Below are 26,378 nucleotides of genomic sequence, written 5' to 3'. Positions count from 1 at the left end.
CAAAAGCCTATCCCTGACTTAATAATTGTAAGCATGGGTGGCAGATAGCATATGTATTTGTTTCTCAGTTTTCTTGCCCCAAGAACAATGCAGCATTTCTGCTTCAAAATGAATAATGCTATTTTAAGGGCAAAATATGTGTCTGCAGTTTATATTATTACGTATACAAACACGACTGCACCCCTCCTGAGTATAAAAAGTGTCTGGAGGCTTCCCTGGTGGCGCAGTGGTTGAGAGTCCGCCTGCTGATGCACGGGACACGGGTTCGTGCCCCGGTCTGGGAAGATCCCACATGCTGCGGAACGGCTGGGCCCGTGAGCCATGGCCGCTGAGCCTGCATGTCCGGAGCCTGTGCTCCGCAACGGGAGAGGCCACAACAGTGAGAGGCCCATGTACGGCAAAAAAAAAAAAAAAAAAAAAGAAAGAAAAAAGTGTCTGAGCACAGTGACTGCCCCAGGGATTGAGAACAATTCCGGGAGAAGCATTCACATTTGCAATACAGAGATTTTCCAACTGTCAGCTTGCTCATACTGGTAAACTTACTGAGTGGTAAACACTTTTATGTAACACTATAAATGGGAGTACTTAGGCCAAAACATGAGTGCATTTTATTTTGTAAAATAATCTGAATATTTGTATTGATACTTCAATGGAAAAGAGCTCACCGGTCATTGGATTTACTGCCTACGCAGAGGATGAGCTCTGTGATCAATACTGTCTTGTACTGGACAAAGACCTCGTGCAGAGAGGGTGGGTGAGGTCTGGGATCCAACCTGTGCTCCACTCGTCAGACACTGCCCCTTCTTAGCGTGGAGGGAAGGGTATCTGCCTAGGGAGAGGGAGAGGGAGAGGGCCCCATGCTAACTATGGCCCTTCATGGATCAGAATCACAAATGGACTGTACTTTTCCAAGATATGCCGAATACAACTGCTCAGATGGGGTTTCCTGGAACAAAACTAAAGAACAGAGTCTTCTAACCTATTTATACCCAGTTTAAATTTCAGTTGTGTTTTGCAGATTCATGTGGCAAAGAAACCAACATTTAATTTTTCAAACTTTTTTCTGTTCAGAAAGTTGCAGGAGTCAAGCTGTTGTTTGACTACAGAGAAGGGGGAAGGGAGAAAAAAGACAAAAATCACAAACCTTGAGGTGCATTTGGAGGAGGCACCCAAGATGACAACCATGGAGGAAGAGCTGTTACATGAAGACAAGAACATTCTGAAAATTGGCCACATGATGTGAACTTAAGGAAGATTTCCACAACTGATGAGAGTAAAAAATGGCAATAATTTATGGTACTTAACTAACTTAAGGATAGAAGTAAATACCTAGGGAAGGTAGGTTTCCATCCAGAAGTATGTAAGGTAAGGCTAATGGCCTGATTTAGACCAGAGCATAAGAAAGAATTATCAACATGATTTAAAGCTGGTTTCCTCTATGGTTGAGAGAGATGAGGGGACCAGTATAAACCAAATAAGTCAGCATTTGTGTCTTTCTGTGCCATTTCAGAGAAGGCAAATTGCTATTAACTACTCAGAAAAGTGTTAAGTTCTCAGTTTTTGCTTATGGAAGCTTTATAGGAGCTAATCAGAGAGATCTGGAGGTTCCCCCTTCCTGAGATATCTCACAGTGCTTAGAATTGCTAACATCCAGATTAAGTGATTAAGCTGCCACACACTGATGGACCTTATTGGTGAAGGTCTTTTTTTTTTTTTTTCTTTTTTTGGAGGGCTGTCCATTTGATTTTTTTTTTAATTTTCATAAGAACATTTAACATGATATGTATCCTTTTAAAAGAAATTTAAGTATGCAATACAGTACTATTAACTATAGGTACACTGTTGTAGAGTAAGTTCTGGAACTTACTCATCCTACATAATTGAAACTTTATGGAGAGTTGCTATTCAGTGCAGGCCCTTTTTGGGGAACACAAGAAATGAGGGTATAGCACCAGGCCAGACTTCCTGGCTGTGAATTTCAGTTTTGCCACTAATATGATATGAGGGATTACCCAAAGACTCTGGGACTACGTTTCCTCATGGGAAAAATGAGATGAAAAAAATACCTTCTTCACAAGGTCATTATGAACACTGAATAAGTGAGTACATGTAAAATAGCAGGATGTCCATGTACTAATATTGTTATTGTTACTATAATTAGTATTATCTAAACAAATATGTGCTCAAGGCCTCCCACATTTGGCCTTCAACATCTAAAATTTAGAATATGGCAGAAAGAAGAGCTCAACAACAGGGAGACTTTTCAAGGATAAAATGATGAAGAAAAAAATCAGACTCCTATCAAAATGAATTCATGTTGGGGGTGAGGAAAGGACTGACTACACAGTGGTGGCATGAGAACATTGTGAGGGCAGTGGCCACATGACTGGCTGTGGTGGTACTTACACAATTTTACACATTTATAAAAACTATAGAACTGCCTGTCAGAGAGTGAATTTCAAGATACAAATTAGGAAACATACTGAAAAAAAGAAAAACAAACAATAGTTAACTGTGCTATTAAAGACAATGAGGAAAGAAGAAAAAAATGAAGAAAGATTGAAGGGTGACCTGCAAGCGTGAGATTATTCCTTAAATAACTTCAGAAGTAGGAAGTGCTGGTGTGGTTAAGAGGCCTGGCTGGAGAGAGCCCTTGGGAGGGGACAGGGGTCTGAGAGGGTATCAATAGCACTTTCTAATAATTCATCTGTTTGTTTTGTTGCTTACAAGGTATGTGCTCTTGTGACTTGGCTGTGAAGAATCTAAACAGAAATAGAGACACAGATGTAGAGAACAAATGTAAGGAGACCAAGGGGGGAAAGTGGTGGTGGGGGGGTGGTAGGATGAATTGTGAGATTGGGATTGACATGTATACACTAATATGTATAAAATGGATAACTAATCAGAAAAAATATTAGTTATAAATTATTTATAAAAAATATAAATATTTATTGGTTATAAAAATAAATTAAATAAAATTCAAATATTAAAAAAAATAATAATTTTTTTAAAAAAAGGATGGCATGGTGGCCATAAGGATTTTGCTTAGTGCAGGTTTATAGCAAGTATTCAGTGAAGGACAGCTACTGGTATTGTTATTTAATCAAACTGCTTATACCAACTGTGATAACTCATTCCATTTTGAGAAATTTTAAAATAAATCTGCTTTATATGGGGGGAAAAAAAAAGCCCAGAATCTAAGTCTTGCACCAAAAGTACCAGCAAGTTCTGAGTTATCACCCAACAATGCGGATGAGTATTTTTGAGGCCTTTCGTTTCCACAGTGGACCGGATGGGCAACATTCAGAACGGGACTTTGTTTGATGCTGCAGCTGCTTCAGAAGGGCTCCAGGCCTCAAGTAAATCTGAAACAAGTGGAATCTTCACCTGGAGCATCAATACTAATCTATCAACATAATAAATGTTGCAATTATAAGATATGTATTGATACGGTAAAAATGATTTTAATACTTGTTTTGATTCTTAACTGTTTTCATACGATTATATGCATTGCTTAAGGTGGCTATCTAACGTTTTTAAATGATCAGACCTTGACAAAAAAAAATATATATATATATATTTAATTCTCCAACCTTATTTTCTGGCACTCCTTACATCCAACTTTATTTTTTTTGAATCTTATTTTACTTATTTATTTTTATATACAGCAGTTTTCTTATTAGTTACCTATTTTACACATATTAGTGTATATACGTCAATCCCAATTGATCCCACCACCACCCGCCACCCCCGCTTTCCCACTTTTGTGTCAATATGTTTGTTCTCTATATCTGTGTCTCTATTTCTGCCTTGCAAACCAGTTCATCTCTACAATTTTTCTAGATTCCACATATATGCGTTAATATACGATATTTGCTTTTCTTTTTCTGACTTACTTCACTCTGTCATTCATGTCTATAGTCATTTTCACTCTGTATGACAGTCTCTAAGTCCATCCATGTCTCTACAAATGACCCAGTTTTGTTCCTTTTTATGGCTGAGTAATATTTCATTGTATACATGCACCACATTGTCTGTATCCATTCGTCTGTTGATGGGCATTTAGGTTGCTTCCATGACCTGGCTATTGTAAATAGTGCTGCAATGAACATTAGGGTGCATGTGTATTTTTGAATTATGGTTTTCTCTGGGTATATGCCCAGTAGTGGGATTGCTGGGTCATATGGTAATTCTATTTTCAGTTTCTTAAGGAACCTCCATACTGTTCTCCATAGTGGCTGTATCAATTTACATTCATGCTAACAGTGCCAGAGGGTTCCCTTTCCTCCATACCCTCTCCAGCATTTGTTGTTTGTAGATTTTCTGATGATGCCCATTCTAATAAATGTGGGATGATATCTCATTGTAATTTTGATTTGCATCTCTCTAATGATTAGTGATGTTGAGCATCTTTTCACGTGTTTGTTGGCAATCTGTATATCTTCTTTGCAGAAATGTCTATTTAGGTCTTCTACCCACTTTTGGATTGGGTTATTTATTTTTTTGATAATGAGCTGCATGGGCTGCTTGTATATTTTGGAGATTAATTCTTTGTCAGTTGCTTCTTTTGCAAATATTTTCTCCCATTCTGAGGGTTGTCTTTTCATCTTGTTTATGGTTTCCTTTGCTGTGCAAAAGCTTCTAAGTTTCACTAGATCTTTGTGTTTATTTTTGTTTTTATTTTCATTACTCTAGGAGGTGGGTCAAAGAAGATCTTGCTGTGATTTATGTCATAGAGTGTTCTGCCTATGTTTTCCTCTAAGAGTTTTATAGTGTCCTGTCTTACATTTAGGTCTCTAATATATTTTGAGTTTATGTTTGTGAGTGGTATTAGGGAGTGTTCTAATTTCATTATTTTCCATGTAGCTTTCCAGTTTTTCCAGCACCACTTATTGAAGAGGCTGTCTTTTCTCCATTGTATATCCTTGCCTCCTTTGTCATAGATTAGTTGGCCATAGGTGCATGGTTTTATCTCTGGGCTTTCTATCCTGTTCCATTGATCTATATTTCTGTTTTTGTGCCAGTACCATATTGTCTTGATTACTGTAGCTTTGTAGTATAGTCTTAAGTTAGGAGGCCTGATTCCTCCAGCTCTGTTTTTTTTTTTTTTTTCCTCAGGATTGCCTTGGCTATTTGGGGTCTTTTGTGACTGCATACAAATTTTTAGAGTTTTTGTTCTAGTTCTGTAAAAAATGTCATGGGTAATTTGATAGAGATTGCATTGAATATATAGATTGCTTTGGGTAGTATAGTCATTTTCACAATATTGATTTTTCCAATCCAAGAACATGGTATATACCTCAATCTGTTAGTTTCACCTTTGATTTCTTTCATCAGTGTCTTGTAGTTTTCTACATTCAGGTCTTTTGTCTCCTTAGGTAGGTTTATTCCTAGGTATTTTATTCTTTTATTGCAATGGTGAATGGGATTGTTTCCTTAATTTATTTTTCTGATCTTTTGTTGTTAGTGTATAGGAATGCAAAAGATTTCTGTGCATTAATTTTGTATCCTGCAACTTTACCAAATCATTGATTAGCTCTAGTAGTCTTCTGATGGCATCTTTAGGATTATACATGTATAGTATCATGTCATCCATGATAGTGACAGGTTTACTTCTTTTCCAATTTGTATTCATTTTATTTCTTTTTCTTCTCTGATTGCTGTGGCTAAAACTTCCAAAACTATGTTGAATAATAGTGGTGAGAATGGACATCCTGTTATGTTCCTTATCTTACAGCAAATGCTTTCAGATTTTCACCTTTGAGAATGATGTTTGCTGTGGGTTTGTCATATATGGCCTTTATTATGCTGAGGTAGGTTTCCTCTATGCCCACTTTCTGGAGAGTTTTTTATCATAAATGGGTTTTGAATTTTGTTAAAAGCTTTTTGTGCATCTACTGAGAGGATCACAGGGTTTTTAGTCTTCAATTTGTTAATATGGTGTATCACGTTAAGTGGTTTGCATATATTGAAGAATCCTTGCATCCCTTTTATAAATCCCACTTGATCATCGTGTATGATCCTTTTAATGTGCTGTTGGATTCTGTTTGCTAGTATTTTGTTGAGGATTTTTGCATTATATTCGTCGGTGATATTGGTCTGTAATTTTCTTTTTTTGTACTATCTTTGGTATCAGGTTGATGGTGGCCTTGTAGAATGAGTTTGGGAGTGTCCCTTTCTCTGCAAGTTTTTGGAAGTGTTTGAGAAGGATGGGTGTTAGCTCTTCTCTAAATGTTTGATAGAATTCACCTGTGAAGCCATCTGGTCATGGACTTTTGTTTGTTGGAAGATTTTTAATCACAGTTTCAATTTCATTGTTTGTGATTGGTCTGTTCATGTTTTTTATTTCTTCTTGGTTTAATCTTGGAAGGTTATACCTTTCTAAGAATCTGTCCATTTCTTCCAGGCTGTCCATTTTATTGGCATAGAGATGCTGTAGTAGTCTCTTATGATGCTTTGTGTTTCTGTGGTGTCCAATGTAACTTCACCTTTTTCATTTCTAATTTTATTGATTTGAGTACTCTCCCTCTTTTTCTTGATGATTCTGGCTAAAGGTTTGTCAATTTTGTTTATCTTCTCAAAGAACCAGCTTTTAGTTTTATTGATCTTTGCTATTGTTTTCTTTGTTTCTATTTCATTTATGTCTGCTCTGATCTTTATGATTTCTTTCCTTCTACTAACTTTGGAGTTTGTTTGTTCTTCTTTCTCTAGTTCCTTTAGGTGTAAGATTAAATTGTTTGAGATTTTTCTTTTTTCTTCAGGTAGGATTGTATTGTTATAAACTTCCCTCTTACAACATCTTTTGCTGCATCCCATAGGTTTTGGATTATCATGTTTTCATTGTCATTTGTCTTTAGGTATATTTTAATTTCCTCTTTGATTTTGTCAGAGATCCCTTGGTTATTTAGTGAAGTATTGTTTAGCCTCCATGTATTTGTGCTTTTTACGTTTTTTCCTTGTAATTTATTTCTAATCTCATAGCGTTGTGGTCAGAAAAGATGCTTGATAGGATTTCAATTTTCTTAAATTTACCAAGGCTTGATTTGTGACCCAAGATGTGATCTATCCTGGATCATGTTCCATGTGCCCTTGAGAAGAAAGTGTAATCTGCTGTTTTCAGATGGAATGTCCTATAAATATCAACTACATCTATCTGGTCTATTGTGTTATTTACAGCTTTTGTTTCCTTATTAATTTTCTGTCTGGATGATATGTCCATTGGTGTTAGTGAGGTGTTAAAGTCCCCTATTATTATTGTGTTACTGTTGATTTCCTCTTTTATAGCTGTTAGCATTTGCCTTATGTGTTGAGGTGCTCCTATGTTGGGTGCATAGATATTTATAATTGTTATATCTTCTTCTTGGATTGATCCCTTGATCATTATGTAGTGTCCTTCCTTGTTTCTTGTAACACTCTTTATTTTAAATCTATTTTATCTGATATGAGTATTGCAAGTCCAGGTTTCTTTTGATTTCCATTTGCATGGACTATCTTTTTCTATCCCCTCACTTTCAGTCTGTATGTGTCCCTTGGTCTGAAGTGGGTCTCTTGTTGACAGCATATATATAGGTCTTGTTTTTGTATCCATTGAGCGAGCCTTTTTGTTTTGGTTGGAGAATTTAATCCATTCACATTCAAGGCAATTATCAATATGTTTATTCCTATTACCATTTTCTTAATTGTTTTGTGTTTGTTTTTGTAGGTTCTTTCCTTTTCTTGTGTTTCCTACTTAGAGAAGTTCCTTTAGCCATTCTTGTAGAGCTGGTTTGGTGATGCTGAATTATCTTAGCTTTTGCTTGTCTGTAAAGCTTTTTATTTCCCCATCAAATCTGAATGAAATCCTTGTTGTGTAGAGTAATTGTGGTTGTAGTTTCTTCCCTTACATCACTTTAAATATATGGTGTCATTCGCTTCTGGCTTCTAGAGTTTCTGCTGAGAAATCAGCTGTTAACCTTATGGGAGTTCCCTTGTATTTTATTTGTCACTTTTCCCTTGTTGCTTTTCATAATTTGTCTTTAATTTTTGTCAATTTGATTACTCTGTCGCTTGGCATGTTTCTCCTTGGGTTTATCCTTTATGGGACTCTCTGCACTCCCTGGACATGGCTGGTTATTTCCTTTCCTTGTTAGGGAAGTTTTCTACTATAATCACTTCATATATTTTCTCAGGTCCTTTATCTCTCTCTTCTCCTTCTGGGACCCTTATTATGTGAATGTTGTTGCATTTAATGTTGTCCCAGAGGTCTCTTAGGCTGTCTTCATTTATTTTCATTCTTTTTTCTTTAATCTGTTCTGCAGCATTGAATTCCACCATTCTGTCTTCCAGGTCACTTTTCCTTTCTCCTGCCTCAGTTATTCTGCTATTGATCCCTTTTAGTTTATTTTTCACTTCAGTTATTGTACTGTTCATCTCTGTTTGTTTGTTCTTTAATTCTTCTAGGTCTTTGTTAAACATTTCTTACACCTTCTTGATCTTTGTCTCCATTCTTTTTCTGAGGTGCTGGATCATCTTCACTATCATTTTTTGAATTATTTTTCTAGAAGGTTGCCTATCTCCACTTCATTTAGTTGGTTTTCTGGGCTTTTATCTTGTTCCTTCATCTGGTACATAGCCCTCTGCCTTTTCATCTTGTCTATCTTTCTATGAATGTGATTTTCGTTCCACAGTCTGCAGGATTGTAGTTCTTCTGGCTTCTGCTGTCTGAGAAAGATATTTTTTTGGGGAAAAGCAAAAGCTTTTAAATGGTATTTATTTCTTCTATCAGAGCATTGTAAGCTTTATTCTACTTCTTTTATCTGTAAGAATTATTGGCTGTTATTTCCTCTGGGGGTTCAAATAACCAGAAGCCCAGACTCTAGGGTATCCACAAGCTATCTTAAGTCTTCTCTGGGGTTTGTGAATAGTGAGAATTCTTTTTTAGTGACCAAAAATATTCCCCACATATATTCTTGTGAGATTATTATTGCTCAAGGAAATTCACGTATTGAAAATCATTTTGGGGTGGATGAAACTAAATTTTGAAGGTAAGATGAGTGATAGAAGTCACAGGTAGAAAGCAACAAATTTGAAAGTTTAGAAAACTAGAGGAAAGAGAGGGAAGAAGATTCCTGGACACAACTTGTTTATATCAGTATACAGTTAAAGATAATATGAGCAAAGGCAGAAATGGCCCAAAAGACCTGTTGTTAATAAAAAATTTCCCCTTGAATAAAATCAGTTCACCCAACCAGTCCATCTCTATACTGATGATCATTGGCAGTAATAATAATGTAAATATTAATGAGCCAGTTTTTACAAAGGACTTGTGCACCAGACATAATGGATATAGATAAAGATCAGGAATTTGAAGCTTACATAAATTTTGAAAATACCTGTAGTGAGATACCATGATCTAAGCACCAGGATTTCTTGCTGATAGCCTAAAGGATTGATTACTAGTATCACAGAACAACAATTTCATATTTTTTAAGTGTGATCAACGCTTAGAAGCTGGTTGATAGTCAACAACATTATTAGTGAGTTGATTGTCAAAATTGTATTGTACAAACACACACATATACAATACACATATATAAATACATATATTTTATAGATAAATGTGACATTTGCATGATCATTACTTTTTCATAATTACCTTGTTGACATTTGCAAATATATCCATTGATGTGATCCTCACAGTTCACACCATTTAGACATGGTGATGAAGAACTTTCATTTATGTTAATTTCACAAAATTTCCCAGAAAATCCAGGGAGACATCTAAGAAAGAAAAGTGAAAAATACATATCTCTATATAATACACATGAGTCCATATTGTACAGTTAATATTTGCCAAATTAAGAATAAAATTAAGGACATGAGGTAGTCATTTATTTATTATTAAGGACATGAAGTAGTCATTTATTATAAAATTAAGGACATGAAGTAGTCATGTATTATCAACTACTATTTATTAGTAGTTGATTTATAGGAGATAATTTAATGGATATCTATTAGTATTTTCAGTGAAATTAAGGCCAATTGATCTAAAAGCAACTATAGCCACAAAGAAAAAGGGAAAATAAAAAGACTCAGGCATCATAGAGCTAAATCACTGTAGACTTTCCTCTTTCCATTCTATTTTAAACATAGGTAGCTTGGTATATACATATATGTGCATGAATGAATGTATGTATGTACTATAAAATACCTATGCCTGTACTATAGAAAATATTGACTAAGGTTGATTACAGGATAGTCAGTAAACTTTTAAAATAAGGGTAAGCACTGAGTGTGCTGGGGCTCAGTCCCACCTTTCTCTATTTTCTTCTCTCACTGAGTGTATGTTGTACTTAGTGATTCACTGCTAAATGATGGTCAAAGTGTGCCTTCTCTTCCTTCTCTCTTTACTTTTCTTGGGCTAGCCAGCTGCTCTGTAGTAAGGATACTCAGACAACACTGTGGAGATGGTTACATGGAGAAGAACTGAAGCCTCTGGGCAACAGCTTCATGAGGGAACTTGGAAGAGGATATTTTAGCCCCAGTAAAGTCTTCATACGACTGTAACCCAACTGACATCTTGGTTGCAACCTAATGAGAGGTCCTGAGACAGAACCACCCAGATGAGCCACTCCTAAACTCCTGAGCCACAGAATAATAAGTAATTAATAAACAAGTGCTGCTGTTCCAAGCCATTGGATTTGGGGAGTAGTTTGTTACACAGCAACAGGTAACTATGAGGACCTTCTGAAGATCTAGGAAGAAGGCACATCAGAAGTTTTCCCTGGAATCTTTGAGAGATGGAGCAGCTGTACATTGCCTCTTGTCTACTTTGGTCAAGGTTGCCCTCAGTGCATTAGCCTACCCACATGTCTGGACTGATTTGTGGGTATTTATCCTCCATGTGTCCCCAATAAGATCCTTCAGCTTCCGAAAAAGTCCAAGACATAAAAGCAGAGACAGCTGAGGAGGGATCTAGTGGTGTGGCTAGGGACTGTCCAGCACAGCTGTTATGGGATGATAAGCAACAAAAGCACCTGCTGTATTTGCTACATGTGGAGCCCAACCTACTGTGTATGTTAAATAAGTTTTCAAAATAAATGGAGGAAGGAATTTAATGCACTTCAACTACACTGAGATCTTATGTTAAGAGAAATTTTTTCTTCTATTTTCTACTTTTAGGAATAATTCATTTAACATAAAAAAGTAGATTGTTATTTGGGGGATTATTTTTAAGAGATAATAAGTAAATAATCAGAACCAACTTGGGCAATGAAACTTATCTAAATCTATTATAAATTTTATCACTATGCCTATATTACTCTATTGTGATTATAACTATTTCCTCAAAGCAAATACTCATTATTAAGAAAGCTTGCATATTTACAGTATACTGTGATATCCCAGTTAGCAAACATTATATAATTAAGGTTAGCTAAATGTCCTACCTATGTGCTAGGCACTTTGGAAGGTCATTTGCATCCACTTGTCAATCCTCAGAACACAATCCAAGATTGACAATATTTTTAGGCTACCAGTAATTGGAGCCCTCACTCTGGCCTGAGTTTAAATTAAAAATAATTCACTTGGCAGGCAAAATTTTAGTAGATTCCGTAGTAAACATAGTGTTCCCATGGCAAGAGTCAGTCTAAATCCTGACCCACAAATGAACCCAGTTATGAAAGAAGATTCTGGCTAAATCTCTTTAAAGTTTTGTTTCACTGAAAGATCCAAAATTTCTAGTGCTAGAATGGCTTAAGCAAAGTATTCAAGAGGTAGTGAGTTGTATTCTGCAGGCCCCATCCAATGTTAAAGAGCACACAACTTCAGGAGGCAACCTACCTGGTATTTCAAAAGCTCTATTGACAACAAGTAAATTAAGTTGAGCCATCATTATTTTTTTAATACTTACAAAGCATCAAGTCTTTTGCCATAGTGTTATTATAATGCTATTAACTATTCTTTTCTTCTTCCACTCACTGGATGGCATTCTATTGATTGCAGAAATCCATGAACATTCTAACCCATCTCCTAAACACTTGACCATAACTTTCATTTTGTCAAAATTTTTTCCCCCTTATATGGGAAATTTCCAAGTTTCTTAACTCATTCATTATAAAGCATAATTTCCAGATTTCTGACTATCATGACTACACATCTCTGGAAGAACAGTTTCTTCCAATAAGCAGATTTACCCTCCTACCCTCCATCCCAATATTACATTTAAAAGATGTTTTATCCTTTGTGGACATTTGTCTACATATGTGGACACACAGTATGTATGCTGTTAGAGAAATTAAGGCTCTTTTCACAGGGAAATCAGTTTTACACTACTTCTTTTTGGGGAATGAACAGTAATTATGTTTGAGGAGGCAACATGCTAGAGCTGTTTAGCATCCTAAGTTTTTACACTTCAAATGTGTTTTATTTCAATAACTGTTTACACATAAGCCATTTGGTATATATGTGTATTTTTGTGTGTGTGTATGTATGAATATATATGAAATGGAGGCTCAGGAGGTTATACAGTATAAAACAAAACCAAGATTAAAGGGGACCAGGATTTCACATTAAATGACGAAAAAAAATTGATTTTTAAACAGTAAAATATATACATTTCTAAAGTTTATCTGAGGTTTCACAAAAGCACATTTAAAATTATGAGTTTTGTGGTTTCCAACATGCCCCCAACCTCAACATACACTATATTATCTTATTGCATCATTTATTTCTCCTTTGACTAATGATATTTTAATGAAATTATTTTAAGCCTTCTTCAGATTTCCAATTGTCTCTCTTAATCTTTAATATATAAATTATTATCTTTTAAATGGCCTCTGTTTTTTATTTTCTTATTGACTTTCTCTTCTTCCATTTTAACCAGTCTAACTCTGTCCAATCTCCATGGGCATAGAGTGTGATTGAAGCAATTCCCCAGCAGAACTTGGGTTAGTTTCACAGGATCCTGTATCTTTAGCAAGATTTTAAATTTTACTCTTAAGTTGATTTCCCTTGTATTTACATTGTATTTTCTGCAAGTTATCAGGGGACAGATTCCTGATATCTCAATATAATATTTATTTAAGAGCCATGTTTGAGTTAGGGTTAATTTTAAAAGTGACATTTTTTTATTTTAACACAATCCTAGAGCAGCAAGGTTTGGAAAAATATCACTAAATAACAAATACTCAGGGGAAAAAAGATCCCTTGTACTTAACAGTATATCACATATTTTGAAAATTATTGTACTTCTCTAATTTCCGTCTTTTTATGCATATGACTGTACCAAAATGAAAAGTCTGAATCATGGCAATTTTTTCCATCTTGCCACAAGGCATAACAGAGAAATGGAAATGTACAAAGTATACTTCTTTCTAAATAATTGCTATTTATGCTATTTCTGGACTTTAGTTCAAAGATAATATTTGAATGTAATATATTCTAGCTCAGTGTGGAATCAGAAATTTCTGAAAGTATTTTAATTGTGTGTAACTAATATAGCTAATATAGCCAATATGGTGAGGAATTCTCCAACATAAGACATAAATGCTTCTATAATTCTCCATGAAATAATGTAAAGGAATTAAAAAACTAACCTGCCACTCATCAGCCTACATCAGCTCATAATGAATAAATCACTGCATAAATTGAACTTTAAGAAATGTCTTTGGGATTGTTTATATCCAGATAATTTATTTCTCTCAAGAGCATCTATGGCTTCTATTAGGCTTATTAAAATACTGAGGGCTTCCCTGGTGGTGCAGTGGTTGAGAGTCCGCCTGCCGATGCAGGGGACATGGGTTCGTGCCCTGGTCCGGGAAGATCCCCCATGCCGCGGAGCGGCTAGGCCTGTGAGCCATGGCCACTGAGCCTGCACGTCTGGAGCCTGTGCTCCACAACGGGAGAGACCACAACAGTGAGAGGCCCACGTACCGCCAAAAAAAAAAAAAAAAAAAAAATACTGATTATTCTGACCTCTACCTATTTACCAAACTGTACATTCACTTAGGATCATTCTCTCTAATTTGCAATTGTGTCATTAGAAAACTGATAGGAGGAAAAACAAATCTGAGCTCCAATTATAGAACTGATTTTCATATTAGAGTCACATTTATCAAAAAGATGGGTAGCAAGAAATATGTCATGAACTCTATAAAATTCCTAGCTGTGAAATAACTATGTTGTATTTTCATTTTTTATTTCTAATATGAGTACATTATGGTCAGAGAGCACAATCTGTGTAAGTGCTTTTCAAACTTTAATGTAAATATACATTTAGGGATAAACTTCTAACAGACTCTGCTTCTTTTTGAAATGGCATTTAGTTATAGATAGCTACATGTTGCTTCCCTACAGAAGTTCTAACCAGATTCTCTAATATATCTGAAATAGTGAAAATGTCAATTGTGTGTTTGTAAAAAATACAAAAATTTAAAAACTGTCCATTAAAGTCAATAAATGTATCCTGTTTTAATTATAATTATTATGATCTGTTAAATATTATGCAGCTGGCTACTCTACCTCCACAAGACGCAGCTCCTGTCTGGGCTCAAGGAAATTCTCTCCATTTTTCATGCTCTCTTCAGCATCCATATTTTGAGAGATTCCTAGAAGAAGCAGGCCATCCAGCCTGTATATTTTTAGACTATCTTCATTGGGCCAAAAACATCCTCTTTGACATCATCTGACATCAAATATTTTGTACTGGGGAGGAGGGAGTTTAAAGCCATAGCCTCAAAGTAACAAAGTGAGCTCCTTTTAAGCATTTTCCCTGAACACGTCTTTCCCTCTGGAATTTTTAGGGATGTTAAGAACATGATGCAGGTGTTCCTAGTTCCCTACCAAGTAATATTTTAATAAGATGACAATGTATTCAGTTCACTAATTTGTCTTTAATGATTTTATATTTTTAACAGTGCCTTAGTTGCTTCAGGAATTTTCTTTCTTGTTCACTTTCTTTCCTGCCTGTGTTTTTTGTTAGGGCTGACAAAAGTAACACAGATGGGGTGGCTTAAAAAATAGAAATCCATTTTCTCACAATTCTGGAAGCTACATGTTCTAGATAAAGGTGTCAGCAGGGGTGGTTTCTTCTGAGGACACTCTCATTGGCTTGTAGAAGGCTGTCCTCTTCCGATGTTTTCACGTGGTCTTCCTTCTGTCTGTGTCTTCAGCCCCTCTTCTTGAAGGACCTCAGTCATGTTGGATGAGGTCCCACTCATATGACCTCATTTTGCCTTTATTACTTCTTTAAATATCTTATCTCCAAATATAGTCAAATTCCAGGGGTTAAGTCTTCAACATATGAATTCATAACCCCTGCTTCTTATCTGTAACTCAAAAGAAGTCTATGCCTGGATAACAATCAGAAGAAAAATGCTAGGAATATACTCAATGAAGGAAAAGCAAAGACATGAGTTTTGAAGTAGAGTTAGATAAAACATGCCAATAAAACTTTAAGGCAGGTCTTAGAAGGTGAACAAAAGCCATTTTAATAACCTTCACAGAAGTTCCTATTATATGAAAATTCTTGATCAACTTTGTGACTTTTTAAAACTATGGTTAATTATTAGCATTATACAAATATTTTTTTTCCTATTTTCACTACATAAGCCCCAAAGGTAGAATAGATGTTTAAGTTATAAAGTGAAAATACGTTAATTAAAAAGTCCTATTCATGTTTTTGGAGAAAAGGCATTATATGGGAATCCCCTACTCTGAAGAATTACATGCATGCAAAGGACAGAAAAGTCGGCTTTATTATACTTCATGATGAAAACAAAAATAACATTTGAATCTTCCCTCCTGTTCTTTGTATTCACTAAGCACATTGAGTGTCTAATCTTGGATAACTGGCTGTGGGGCACTGAGCTCAGAATCTAAGGTCAGCTGTCCTAACCAAGAAGCTTAGGGCTTTTGGCATCTCCTCCAGTTACTTAGGTGACATTTCTACTTAACAAAAACTGTTGAGTTGAAATGAAAGCCTGCCTTACCAGGTAGAGGGGTAGATTTTTTCTTGAATTGTAAAGCTGTATCATCACAATAAAACTGCTCAAAAATTATATTGTTTTGCTACTTGACACAGTAGAGATTATATGTTCCAGAGAGAAAATCACACACAGGTGTGGGTCCCATGCATTGGTGTAGCACCAGAAGAGCAATATATCTCACACACACACATACATACACGTACACACAGGCACACAGACATTACAGCAGGGGGTGAGGACCACTTTGAGAAAAGAACACTTGATTTCACTCTCAGCTTCCCTTTCACACTTAAAAAAGTTGCAGGTGTTGCAACCACTGTGTCCAAGAAAACAAAAAGTGCAGACAGGCTATGCAGAGCAGAACACAAAGGCAGAATTATCCTACCTACTTGATGACATCATTGAGGGGCTGAAACAAACCTGGAATCACCAGTTTCTGGATTTCTTATTTGGGGGAAATAAATTCCTATTGTTTGACTCTCCTGTAGCCTGTTTGTTGTGACTATTATTTAAAGCAAAATCACCTTAAATCATAGCAGCTTTTGTTTGAAATATCACTCAGTGTTTGTCTTTGGATTTAACTTCTACTTTGATAAACATTTATGTTTATGTGTTTTCAGAACATAGAAATGTGACCACATTTTATAAATTAAGAAAGCTGAAATTTAATATACTATTATATATTATCTTCTGGGTCTCTCCATAGTTGTATACGTATATTTTCTTATGTTTACAATTGAAATACATTTTTCCCCCAGGGATTTTAAGATCTTTTACTGTGAGTGAGCATGGGACATGGGATGTGGCCCCTTCAACACTGTGCCCTTGTCTATATATCATTTTACCCATATGATCCATCTGTTCCAATATGTATAGGTTTCCTCTTCTTTGGAGAAATAATGAATGAAATAGTGCCTGTGCAGAAAACTCACATTCACTTTGGGAGCAGTCAAAGTTCCTGCCAGAGATTCAACATGGGTCCAACTGCTACATTACCAAAAACAAGCTATTTGTTCTTTTCATTCTTTCTAAAGCCCTTCTTTACCATGAAAGGGTAGAAGAATCTTGTACCCACTCTGTAATTAATAGAAATAAAAAAGAAAAGAAAATATTTTCAACTTGTTAGTTCTTCTAAATGCACCTACTTCCATTCTCAGGAGAGAAGAGATGTGCTCTTACACACAGATAGAATGATGTTATAATTTGCATCTAAGTCTACATACTTCAAGGATTAAAGGAGATCCTCCTATTAATTAGCACAGAAAAACAGGCATGAACCAGAACTATTTCAGGCAATGTGATAAGTGTGATCATCCCACCCACAGAAGGTCTGTGCTGTCTGTATGCTCAGCATCCATTCCCCTAAGGGAATCCTGAGTGCCTGTGGGTAGGGCGGGGGGCCAGATGGGAGAGCGGTGGTCTGAGGTTAAAGTGGAATCCTACGTTGTGTCATCTAAAGGGTAGAAGCGGTCCAACCTGCTCTATTACAAACCCCCTTTGGTTTGGTTTGGAGGTGAGGATTTGACTCAAGCAATGCCAAATAGTTTTCTTACGAGTTGATTTGGTCTTTCTTTCAGACTGTACCCTGAAAAGGTTGAGGTCTAGGTTATCAACAGCAGTTTTTCTCACTCTGTGTATGGAGTTCACCTTCAGCTAAAGCCAATATACACAGGGGAGTAGAATCGAAAGACAGAGAAATAATTTCTGGACTGAGTCATCCCTGGATCCAGCTATGCCTGAAGTTAGCAGCATAAGTGAACTTCCAGTTTTTATGAGCCATAAAAATTCTAGGTATGTTTTTCATTGAATTAGTTTAGTTGCTTGTTTGTAATTTTTTTGTTGAAGTTAACTGAGTCTTAATACAGTATTTGGTCTTCTTATAAAATAAAAGATTTGAGATGGAGAGGAGTGAGTAAGAACTAAGAGAACAAGAAAAAATAACACAGAAAATCTGTCTTTCTATTGTGAGACAGAATCATATCAGAATTTATAAAATTGTTATTTTTTAATGTTCAAATGCCTTTTAGAAATGCATACTCTCTGATGACAGAAACTATACTCCTAAGAATTATTGCAAAGCTAGTATATTTATACTTATCATTTCCCACTTTAAATATACTAATACCCAAAGAAATAGTAGAACATTATAATATGACATTATGAAAGCATAATGAGTAGAAAAACGTATATATGTATGGAAATAACGTGTTCTGCAAACCAATTCCTGATTTCTGCCTACCCGACTTAAATATACTTTTTTGTGTGGTTGATATGGTGGTCTTCCTTGCAATTGCTAACAGGGCACGTCACGATCACTTACCTGTGATACATAGCTCTGAATCAAAATAACACATATTACTGGGTGGGAGGAATCTCTGTATGAGCTTACAGAATGCAGCATCAGCATGTCAGCTGCCTAAACTCCTTCATTGGTAATTCTTTTCTATATAAAGCTTTTTTTTTTTCCTTTAAATTCCTAATTTAACAAGCAAATAACTAGAAATAGTTCTTTAGGATTCCATTCATCAGAACTTTATTATTTCACATCAACTAAGCCTTTATGATATAGCTGAATTTCTTTGGGGAATAAATACTGTTTACTATTTTACTTTGCCACCCAACTAATAGGAAGTTTTTGGTCTATCTCAGCGTTAAAGTCCAGGCTGAATGCTAGGTGATTAGGAGATTTTAATGAACACATTTCTGAGTGATGGAACATTGAAAACCAGACACCGCAGCAGTCATATGTTTGAATCAACAAATAAAACAGAAGAATTAAGAATTCAATGATTTGTTTAAACGACCTAAAGTAGAACTATTTTAGACAAATTATAATATTGGATTCTTACTGGGAACATCAATCCTGTATGTAATCTTGGATCTGAAACTGACTCCATGGGGAGTTCTCCAGAAAGTTCATTTGATTAAACAGAAGCAAAGACGGTGTAGAGTGCAATATTCAGGAAGTATGGTATTCAGAGCTAAGGCTTTGGAATTCTTGACATGGAGACGACACAGAGATGAATAAGATCTCTGGGAATTGTCATCTGTGTGACCTTGATCAATGATGTAAATTTTACATTTATAAATAACCATAAGATTTTCTCATGTATAATTTCAGGATTATATTTAAACTGAAATTATAGGTCTAGCTTGAGGATGAATTTAAAAAGTAAATGTAATAAAAAATAATGTAAAAATATACTTATTACAATGTTATGAAAATTTGGGTACATTTTAAGTGCTGGTGATATTTTTAGTGCTCTCTTTTTATTATTGCTCTGATGGTTGTTATTTATATTAAGCAAAAAAAGGCACAATGTTAAGATGGATAAGTTAAATTCCTGTTTCCACATGCTTAAATTCTCTAAAAGGAACTGCTTGCTATTCTTTAACCTTCACAAGAATATATTTCAGAGTAGTTTATAGTTTCTGCCAAAAAGATAATATGTTATAATATCTGAGTGCTATACTTAAATAATTGAAATAATAATATTGAAAAACTATCCTATGAAGTAATGATGACTTAGGGATCAAAAGAGTAGGAAAAATGATGACTTACTGATTACTGAAGTTCGTGAGTAAGGATAAAATTTTATATTTTTGAAAGTGAAGATGAATTGGAGATCTTCAATAAAATGTTTTCGTAATATATACAGTGTGGATTAAAAATAATAAAAAGACACTTATTTTCAGAAAATGAGAGAAGTAGGTAGCCTAAGACATTTTCAGTATAAAACACTTTAAAATTATAAACAAATTTATAATTATGTGTGTGTGCACATGTCTCCAGACAGTATTTATTTTGGGTCATGAATGGGTAAGGTTGCAGGGCTTCCTTCAAAGCATGCTAAAACTAGTGAGTAAATATTTGATGAGAAACAATTTAATAATTTATTGTGATCATGTAATTGAATATTTTTAACCTTTGAAAATGTGGAAGTATTTTGGGGGTAAAGAGCTATGCGTCTGCAAAGTTTCTTTCATGCTACAGAAAATAACGCACATGTACCTGTGTGTATTGTTTCTCATGTTGAGATAAATTTCTCTTACTGGAGATGCACGGGTATACAAGTACTCCAGGCGTCCTGGTGGGAGTGAATATTAGACTTTACCAATATGTTTTAAAAGCTTCATATGTTTGCATCTATTTTAAGTTAGTAATTTTTATGCCAGGAATTCTAGAAAAGTTATCATCACAAAGTCAAAGATGAACTAATGGAGTTTTTTTTTAGTTGGCAGAATTCCAAGATTACCACAGTCATGCCTAATCTCCCCTGCCACCCCTAGTATGTGTGAAGACCATGATTGTGATGAAATATCACTCTGATTGTGTCCAGTTGCATGGCAGTGGAGAGAGTGCCTGGGGTAAGTCTAACCTAATGGAGTGAGTGCTTTAAAAGCAAGGAGATTTTTCTGACTGGTACAAAAGAGGCAGAGAGACTCACACTGTGTGGCCTACAAGAACTAAAGCAAAAATCCAAGTTGTGAATGTGGGGACCATGCAGGAAGAAACAATGAGTGACATCTTGGAGCAAGAAGTGTTCCCTGGCTGATGGCAAATTGGGACTCAGTCCAGCGGCCACAAGAAAACAAATTCTGCTAATAACCCGTGGACTTGGAAGAGGACTCCAAGCCCCAGATAAGAACACCAGCTCCAGTGTCATTTCTAACATCAAGTAACTGGAAAGCATCTATATAACTAGCAATAAATACCAGGTAAGCAAAATTTGACATATTAGTCAGTAATTAACTTTCATGTTTGCAAAGCCCATGTACAGCCTATTTGAAAGCAGTGTCTAAATTTCTGTGTCTATGTATCAATATATATATATTTATATACACTCATATATTTTTATATTGCATATTGTTATGGGGTAGAACTGTGTCTCTCAAAAGAGGCCTAAACCCCAGTACCACAGAATATAACCTTGTTTGGAAATAGAATCTTTGAGCAGATATATTCAAGTTAAGATTAGGTCATTGGAGGGGACACTAATCCTTATCTATAGGGGAAATTTGGACTCAGTGACAGACACACACAGAGGGAAGAGCACGTGAAGATAGAGGGAGACCACCATCTACAAGCCAAGGTGTGCCTGAGGCTCTCAGAAGTTACTACAGGTGTGAACGTTCCCTCAGAGTTCTCAGCAGGAACCAGCCCTGCCAACACCCTGAGTTTGGACTTCTAGCCTCCAAAACTGTGAAACAACAATTTCTGTTGTTTAAGCTACCCAGTGTGTGGTACTTTGTTATGGCAGCCAGGAAACTAATATACATCTTTTATGCTTTTGTTGATGGAACTACAGCAACATTTAACAGTGACTGTCTCAGTTGATGAAAATTTATTTTAGTGGGTTCTGAAAACAAAATTGGTACTATTCAGTCATGTTTGACCTATTAACATGACAATTTTCCTCCAGCCTTTTGTTTTATATTTTTTGCTCTTCAGTTTTGAAGTTTTCATAATAAATATCTATTATTTTCATTAATTGCAAAATACTGATAACCCTCTTCAAATCAACAAAAGTTGGGGGTTATTTATGTTCTTATAGATGTTAAATAAAAACCAACAACTAACTTGTAAAGTCATTTCCTTTCTTATATTCCCTTTTCTTCTGTCTCATATCTGCCTTGTGGCATTTCATAATTTGTTCATTATTTGTACACATGTCAGGTTTTATGTTGACATATTAGATACAGCCATGACTAAAATCAGCAGTTTTCTGTCTCCATTGAAATGAAATAATTAATGGGAGATTAATATTGAATAGTCAGAATATGCACAGAAATTTTCTTCAATTCATTGTCTAAAAAAGACAGCTCTTCCTTCAGCAAAGAATATTCATTTCAACACATGTTAATGTTGATTCAATGGTTGAGCAATCATTTAAGGATTCAGTGAAAGCTAAAAATTTATTAAGAAACCTGTTAGTGGTGTCGAGTGGGAAAGACAGGCATCAAAGTAGTAATCATGAAAATGTATGGTATAGTCTTACCATGGGAAACTTACATGAATGACGTGGAACTAACCAAGTCAAAGGTGAGAAAATTCCCACTGAGGAAGTGATTTGTAAGGTGAAGACTTCTGATTTATGCAGGATAAGTAGAAACTAGCGGCGGAGAGGGCTGGGGGGTTGGGCTGTATAGAAGGCTGACTAAAAATATAAATATATCACTGAACAAAATTCTGTGATCTTGGTTAAGACACTCAGAAATGGTTATGATGCCATGGTCCATTAAATGCATGACTTCTTTTGACATCAATCTTGATTTTGTAGAAATACTTTTCAAATCTGCATTTTCTGTCAAGAATAAATCTCATTAACTGCTCCACTACAAATGGCCACTTCTGTCACTGCAGATTTATATAGGGACAGCTATACATTATTAACAAGCTATGAAAAGTCACTGGCTAAATGTCACCAAAGCTGAGATATAGCTGCACCTTGGGATTCATATAGCAAACAGTTTGGTTTTAATCATCTTAGACCACAAGATGTCTTGACATTTGAGCAGCGACTTTTTCCTCTTTAACTTGCACTGGAGTCAGACCTCTATTATCTCAGCCATAATTTTCAACTTAAACTGTGATAGAAAGTTTTAACTTCTAAATTAAAAAGGTGAAAAAATAATCTATCCATCAAAGACCTTATCATTCATTTAATTGATGCTCACCTCCAGCCTTCTCCTCCTCCACCCCCAAACATAAGTGAGAAAGGGCAGCTATAAAATTCAAGCATCTTTAGAACTGCCAGAAATGTTTTGAGCTAACTGCCTTTCTGTTACATTAATACCTACGAGAAATGATCTTGCTGAACTACATTAAAATATATGATTGATTTTACTGTTGGTTTTTTTTTGATAAAATAAATAGGTTTCATACTTTTAAAGTATGCATCTGAATATTTTTTTTCTGCTCAGGGTCTAATAATATTATCAGGACATCAATCTATGGTTTCCACAAAATGTCTAAATTTATTAATAATATTTCACTGACAATATCTAATATATAATATTATGAACTTAAATTTTATTAAAATATATCATTTTAGCTTTCTACTGTGGAAGAGTCACAACAGCGATATAAAGAAAATGTAATTTTTTAAACTAATAATAATCAGGAAAAAATTACAAAACAGACATCTTAGTACAGAAAGTGGTCACCAACAAAATTCTATCAAACATAACCTGCATAACTTGTAAGAAAGCATGTGTGACCCAATGTCTTTTATAATTGGACTATGTGTATAGGGCAGCAAGCTATGGATGAACAATTATTAGAAACAATTACATGGATCCCCTATTTCCAAACTATCAGGAGGGAGATACATTTAGATATAAACTTTACTTCTTGTGTAGTTTCATTTTAAGTTAAGAAGGCAACACATAAACAACTGTAGTCTCCCCATAAAATTTAAAGATGCAATAAAGAAAAAACAATTAAGGACTTCACAGCTTGAAAATACCTAGCCTGTGTAACTGAACTCAAGATGTCCTCTATGCAGAGGTTCTAGGATTATAGTTTGCCATTCCATAGCACCCTGTGAATATCTGTTCTGTTTTTCACAACTTAAATTTCAAAAGGAAAAAGACTAATAATCAGATTAATTGGTTTCTTACAGGTCTCTGTCAGTTGTCTTCATTTTATTTTAAAATATATGTATAATAAAGTAAGTTATAATTGGTATAATAAATTTATACATGGAAATGAAAGTAGATGATGGTGTATAACATTGGGCACACCATTGTTTTTTTAACTGATCTATGAAAGGTGGTACTTAAAAAGTATAAATTTACAGTATTTTCACTTTTTATTTTGCCAGGAAATACGTGTGGTCAGAAGTCTGTTATTGTCTTTAGCTCTTTGACAAGTTGAGAGCACCACTTTTATGTTTGCTTCTATTTCCTCTTCTTTATTTATTGAACAATATTCAAGTAATATTTGTCAATTACTTATTATGTATGAGACACTGTACTAAGTTCTCTACAATGATGAGCAAAACAGACATGATGCTTGCAGAGATTATATTTAGATAGAAAGAGAAAAACAAGACTCACACAAAACAGTCACTGTTGCCATGGTAACTAATGGGAGATAAGACCTAGATTGTGGGTGGTGGGAAGTGGGGAGATGTTTCCCTACACCTGTTCTTTTGATAGTGAGCAGGGGGACAATCACCCTGGAACAGCAGGCTTTACTCAGGCACAACAGGGTACTTAGTCAGCTGCCCCTACAGGCTTGACTGGTTGATGGAAGCTATGTTAGGCCCTGAGAATTTTTCCAGGATTTGCAGTTCTCAGTTGGGATTCTCTGGAAACAAACTCTGAGCAAAGAGTTCCAGTGGAAGTAGTTTTTGGAGAGATGTAGACAACACCTAAAGTGGAGTAAGCTGGTGGAGGGAAGAGAATACAGGAAATGAAGTTTGCATTATTATGTCAATTATTGAAGTGGGGATTAGGGTTTATTCCTTGGGCAAGTTCTGGTCAACCATGAAAAATACACTTCAGAAATACCCCACCTGATGGGGTGAGAAGGATAAGATACTTGCACCCCATCTCCCACCAAGTATAGTCATGGGCTGCATGCTGGATTGGGGAGATGCTGAGGAAGGGAAAGAGTGTGAATTCCTGAGAATTACTGTTCTGCCTTTCAGGGAAGAAGATTCTGAAAGCTCTCAGGCTCATAGATACAAACGCAGGCAGCTAGAAGATGCTATGGCAAGTTGAAATGGTAACATCATAGCAGTGTGAGAGGTACCCCGACAGCATCTGATAGAGTGAGTTAAAATTACTTGTATTAAGTAATTACTTGTTGACTATTAATTAAAAGTCACAGACCTAAGTGGTATGTAGATTTTTGTCCAGTAGAGATGCAAATCATTTCTGTTCAGTGGAAACAAATAACTTCAAAGGTTTATTATTTATTGTTCTGTAGGACAGTAACCAGATTTGTATTTAATTTAGTAATGTTATTCTCAAATGTCTTTATTAAACTTCCTATAAATATATATCTTTTCAAATGCCCTATGAACTAGTCAACATCTTCCAGGTAAGTCATCTCATTAATTAATGAAATTAATGAATTAATTTATACTTATTTATTTTATATTGGCATGACAAACCCACTTATAGTTTTAAAAATATAACTTAATTTGTCTGTGGCACATTTTAAGTGCTCTATATATGTTACTAAATTTAATTCTCAGAATAGTACATGTAGAGAGGTTTTTATTTTATAAATGAGAATAATTGCGTGTTAATAAGGTTAAGTAATTTGCCCAAGGTCACAGTTGGTAAATAATGGATATGAATTCAGACGCAAGGAAGTCTGGCTTGAGAACATTTCATGTTTTGAGAATAACTGCACTAAACATTTTCTGATAGGAGCAGAGATCCCTCCCAGCTAAACACGCAACTACCAGACAACTGTGCACATCCAGGCCAGAAAAATAGCCCTTTACTTAAAAGAGTCAGATATGTTTTAATTTTTAAAAGAGTCAATTAAAGCATGAAAAACTGATAATTTTCCCAAAAAATAATAGAGCTAGACTTCCTTAAGTTACCTTTCTAAAACTAAAATTCACTAAAAATTTAGTAATGATTATATATACTTGTAAAACAGTATATTCTGATGAAATGTAACATCACTAATAAGGGAGAATTTCTCAGTTTTCATTCTCATTAAGTCATATAAAAGCCTAAGGGAAGGAATCTTTAATTGGATACCACTTCATGTGGCTACACCGTTAATTTGTCAGTTAACAATTTTTTGAACGGTTAGTTGAAAGTCACAGCTTTCAACAGCTGAAAGTCACAAAGCCTTATTTCTTGCTTATGAGATGTGTCTATCAAAGGTCCACCAGGACAACCCTCCTTCGTCATCATTCTCACTCTGGATCATCTGATGGATCAGCCATCATTCAGAGCATCTGCAAAGTCTACCACCAGCACTAATCTCTCTCCCCACTGGTCACATCATTCCCAGTCAAATTCATTAGCCAAAAATATCAATGCTGCTCCACCCCAAACAGAAGTATCTGGAAAAGGAAAACTGGAATATTTAGAAAAAAACCCTAATGAGTATCAACATAAAACAAAGTGAATATTCATAACTATATTTATTTCTATAATCTATATTTATCCCTCTATTTCTCTCTTTCTGTGAAAAGATACATATTAGAATTTTTAATTTGTATATATATGTATATATACATAAGAATATAAATGTGACAAATCTGTGATAAAAATTATATAGACTTTTGGAGTTTTCATGAAGACACATTTGTGTTTTCATGAAACTTTGTCCATTTTAATAATGTTCTGACACTTATACAGCATTGAATTTGGGGGTCTCAAATAATTAGTAAACTTGGAAATATGCTTTTTATAAAACATAAAAAAATAGTCTTT

At 35.1% G+C, this 26,378-nt stretch overlaps 1 protein-coding gene across 2 annotated transcripts in view; it reads right to left on the bottom strand.

Annotated features, from left to right (window-relative positions):
* Nucleotides 1–26,378, bottom strand: part of EYS (eyes shut homolog) — a 1,673,869-nt gene that overhangs the window by 888,993 nt on the left and 758,498 nt on the right. For both annotated transcript variants that reach the window (XM_049695235.1, XM_004282511.3), the window contains exon 21: nucleotides 9,635–9,759. In XM_049695235.1, the coding sequence (XP_049551192.1) occupies nucleotides 9,635–9,759 (125 nt within the window). The remainder of the gene's footprint in view (nucleotides 1–9,634; nucleotides 9,760–26,378) is intronic.

Source organism: Orcinus orca, chromosome 12 (assembly GCF_937001465.1).
Source record: "Orcinus orca chromosome 12, mOrcOrc1.1, whole genome shotgun sequence".
Lineage (NCBI taxonomy): Eukaryota > Metazoa > Chordata > Mammalia > Artiodactyla > Delphinidae > Orcinus > Orcinus orca.
The sequence above is the reverse complement of the archived record's forward strand: the minus strand, read 5'-3'. Positions and strand labels throughout refer to the sequence as shown.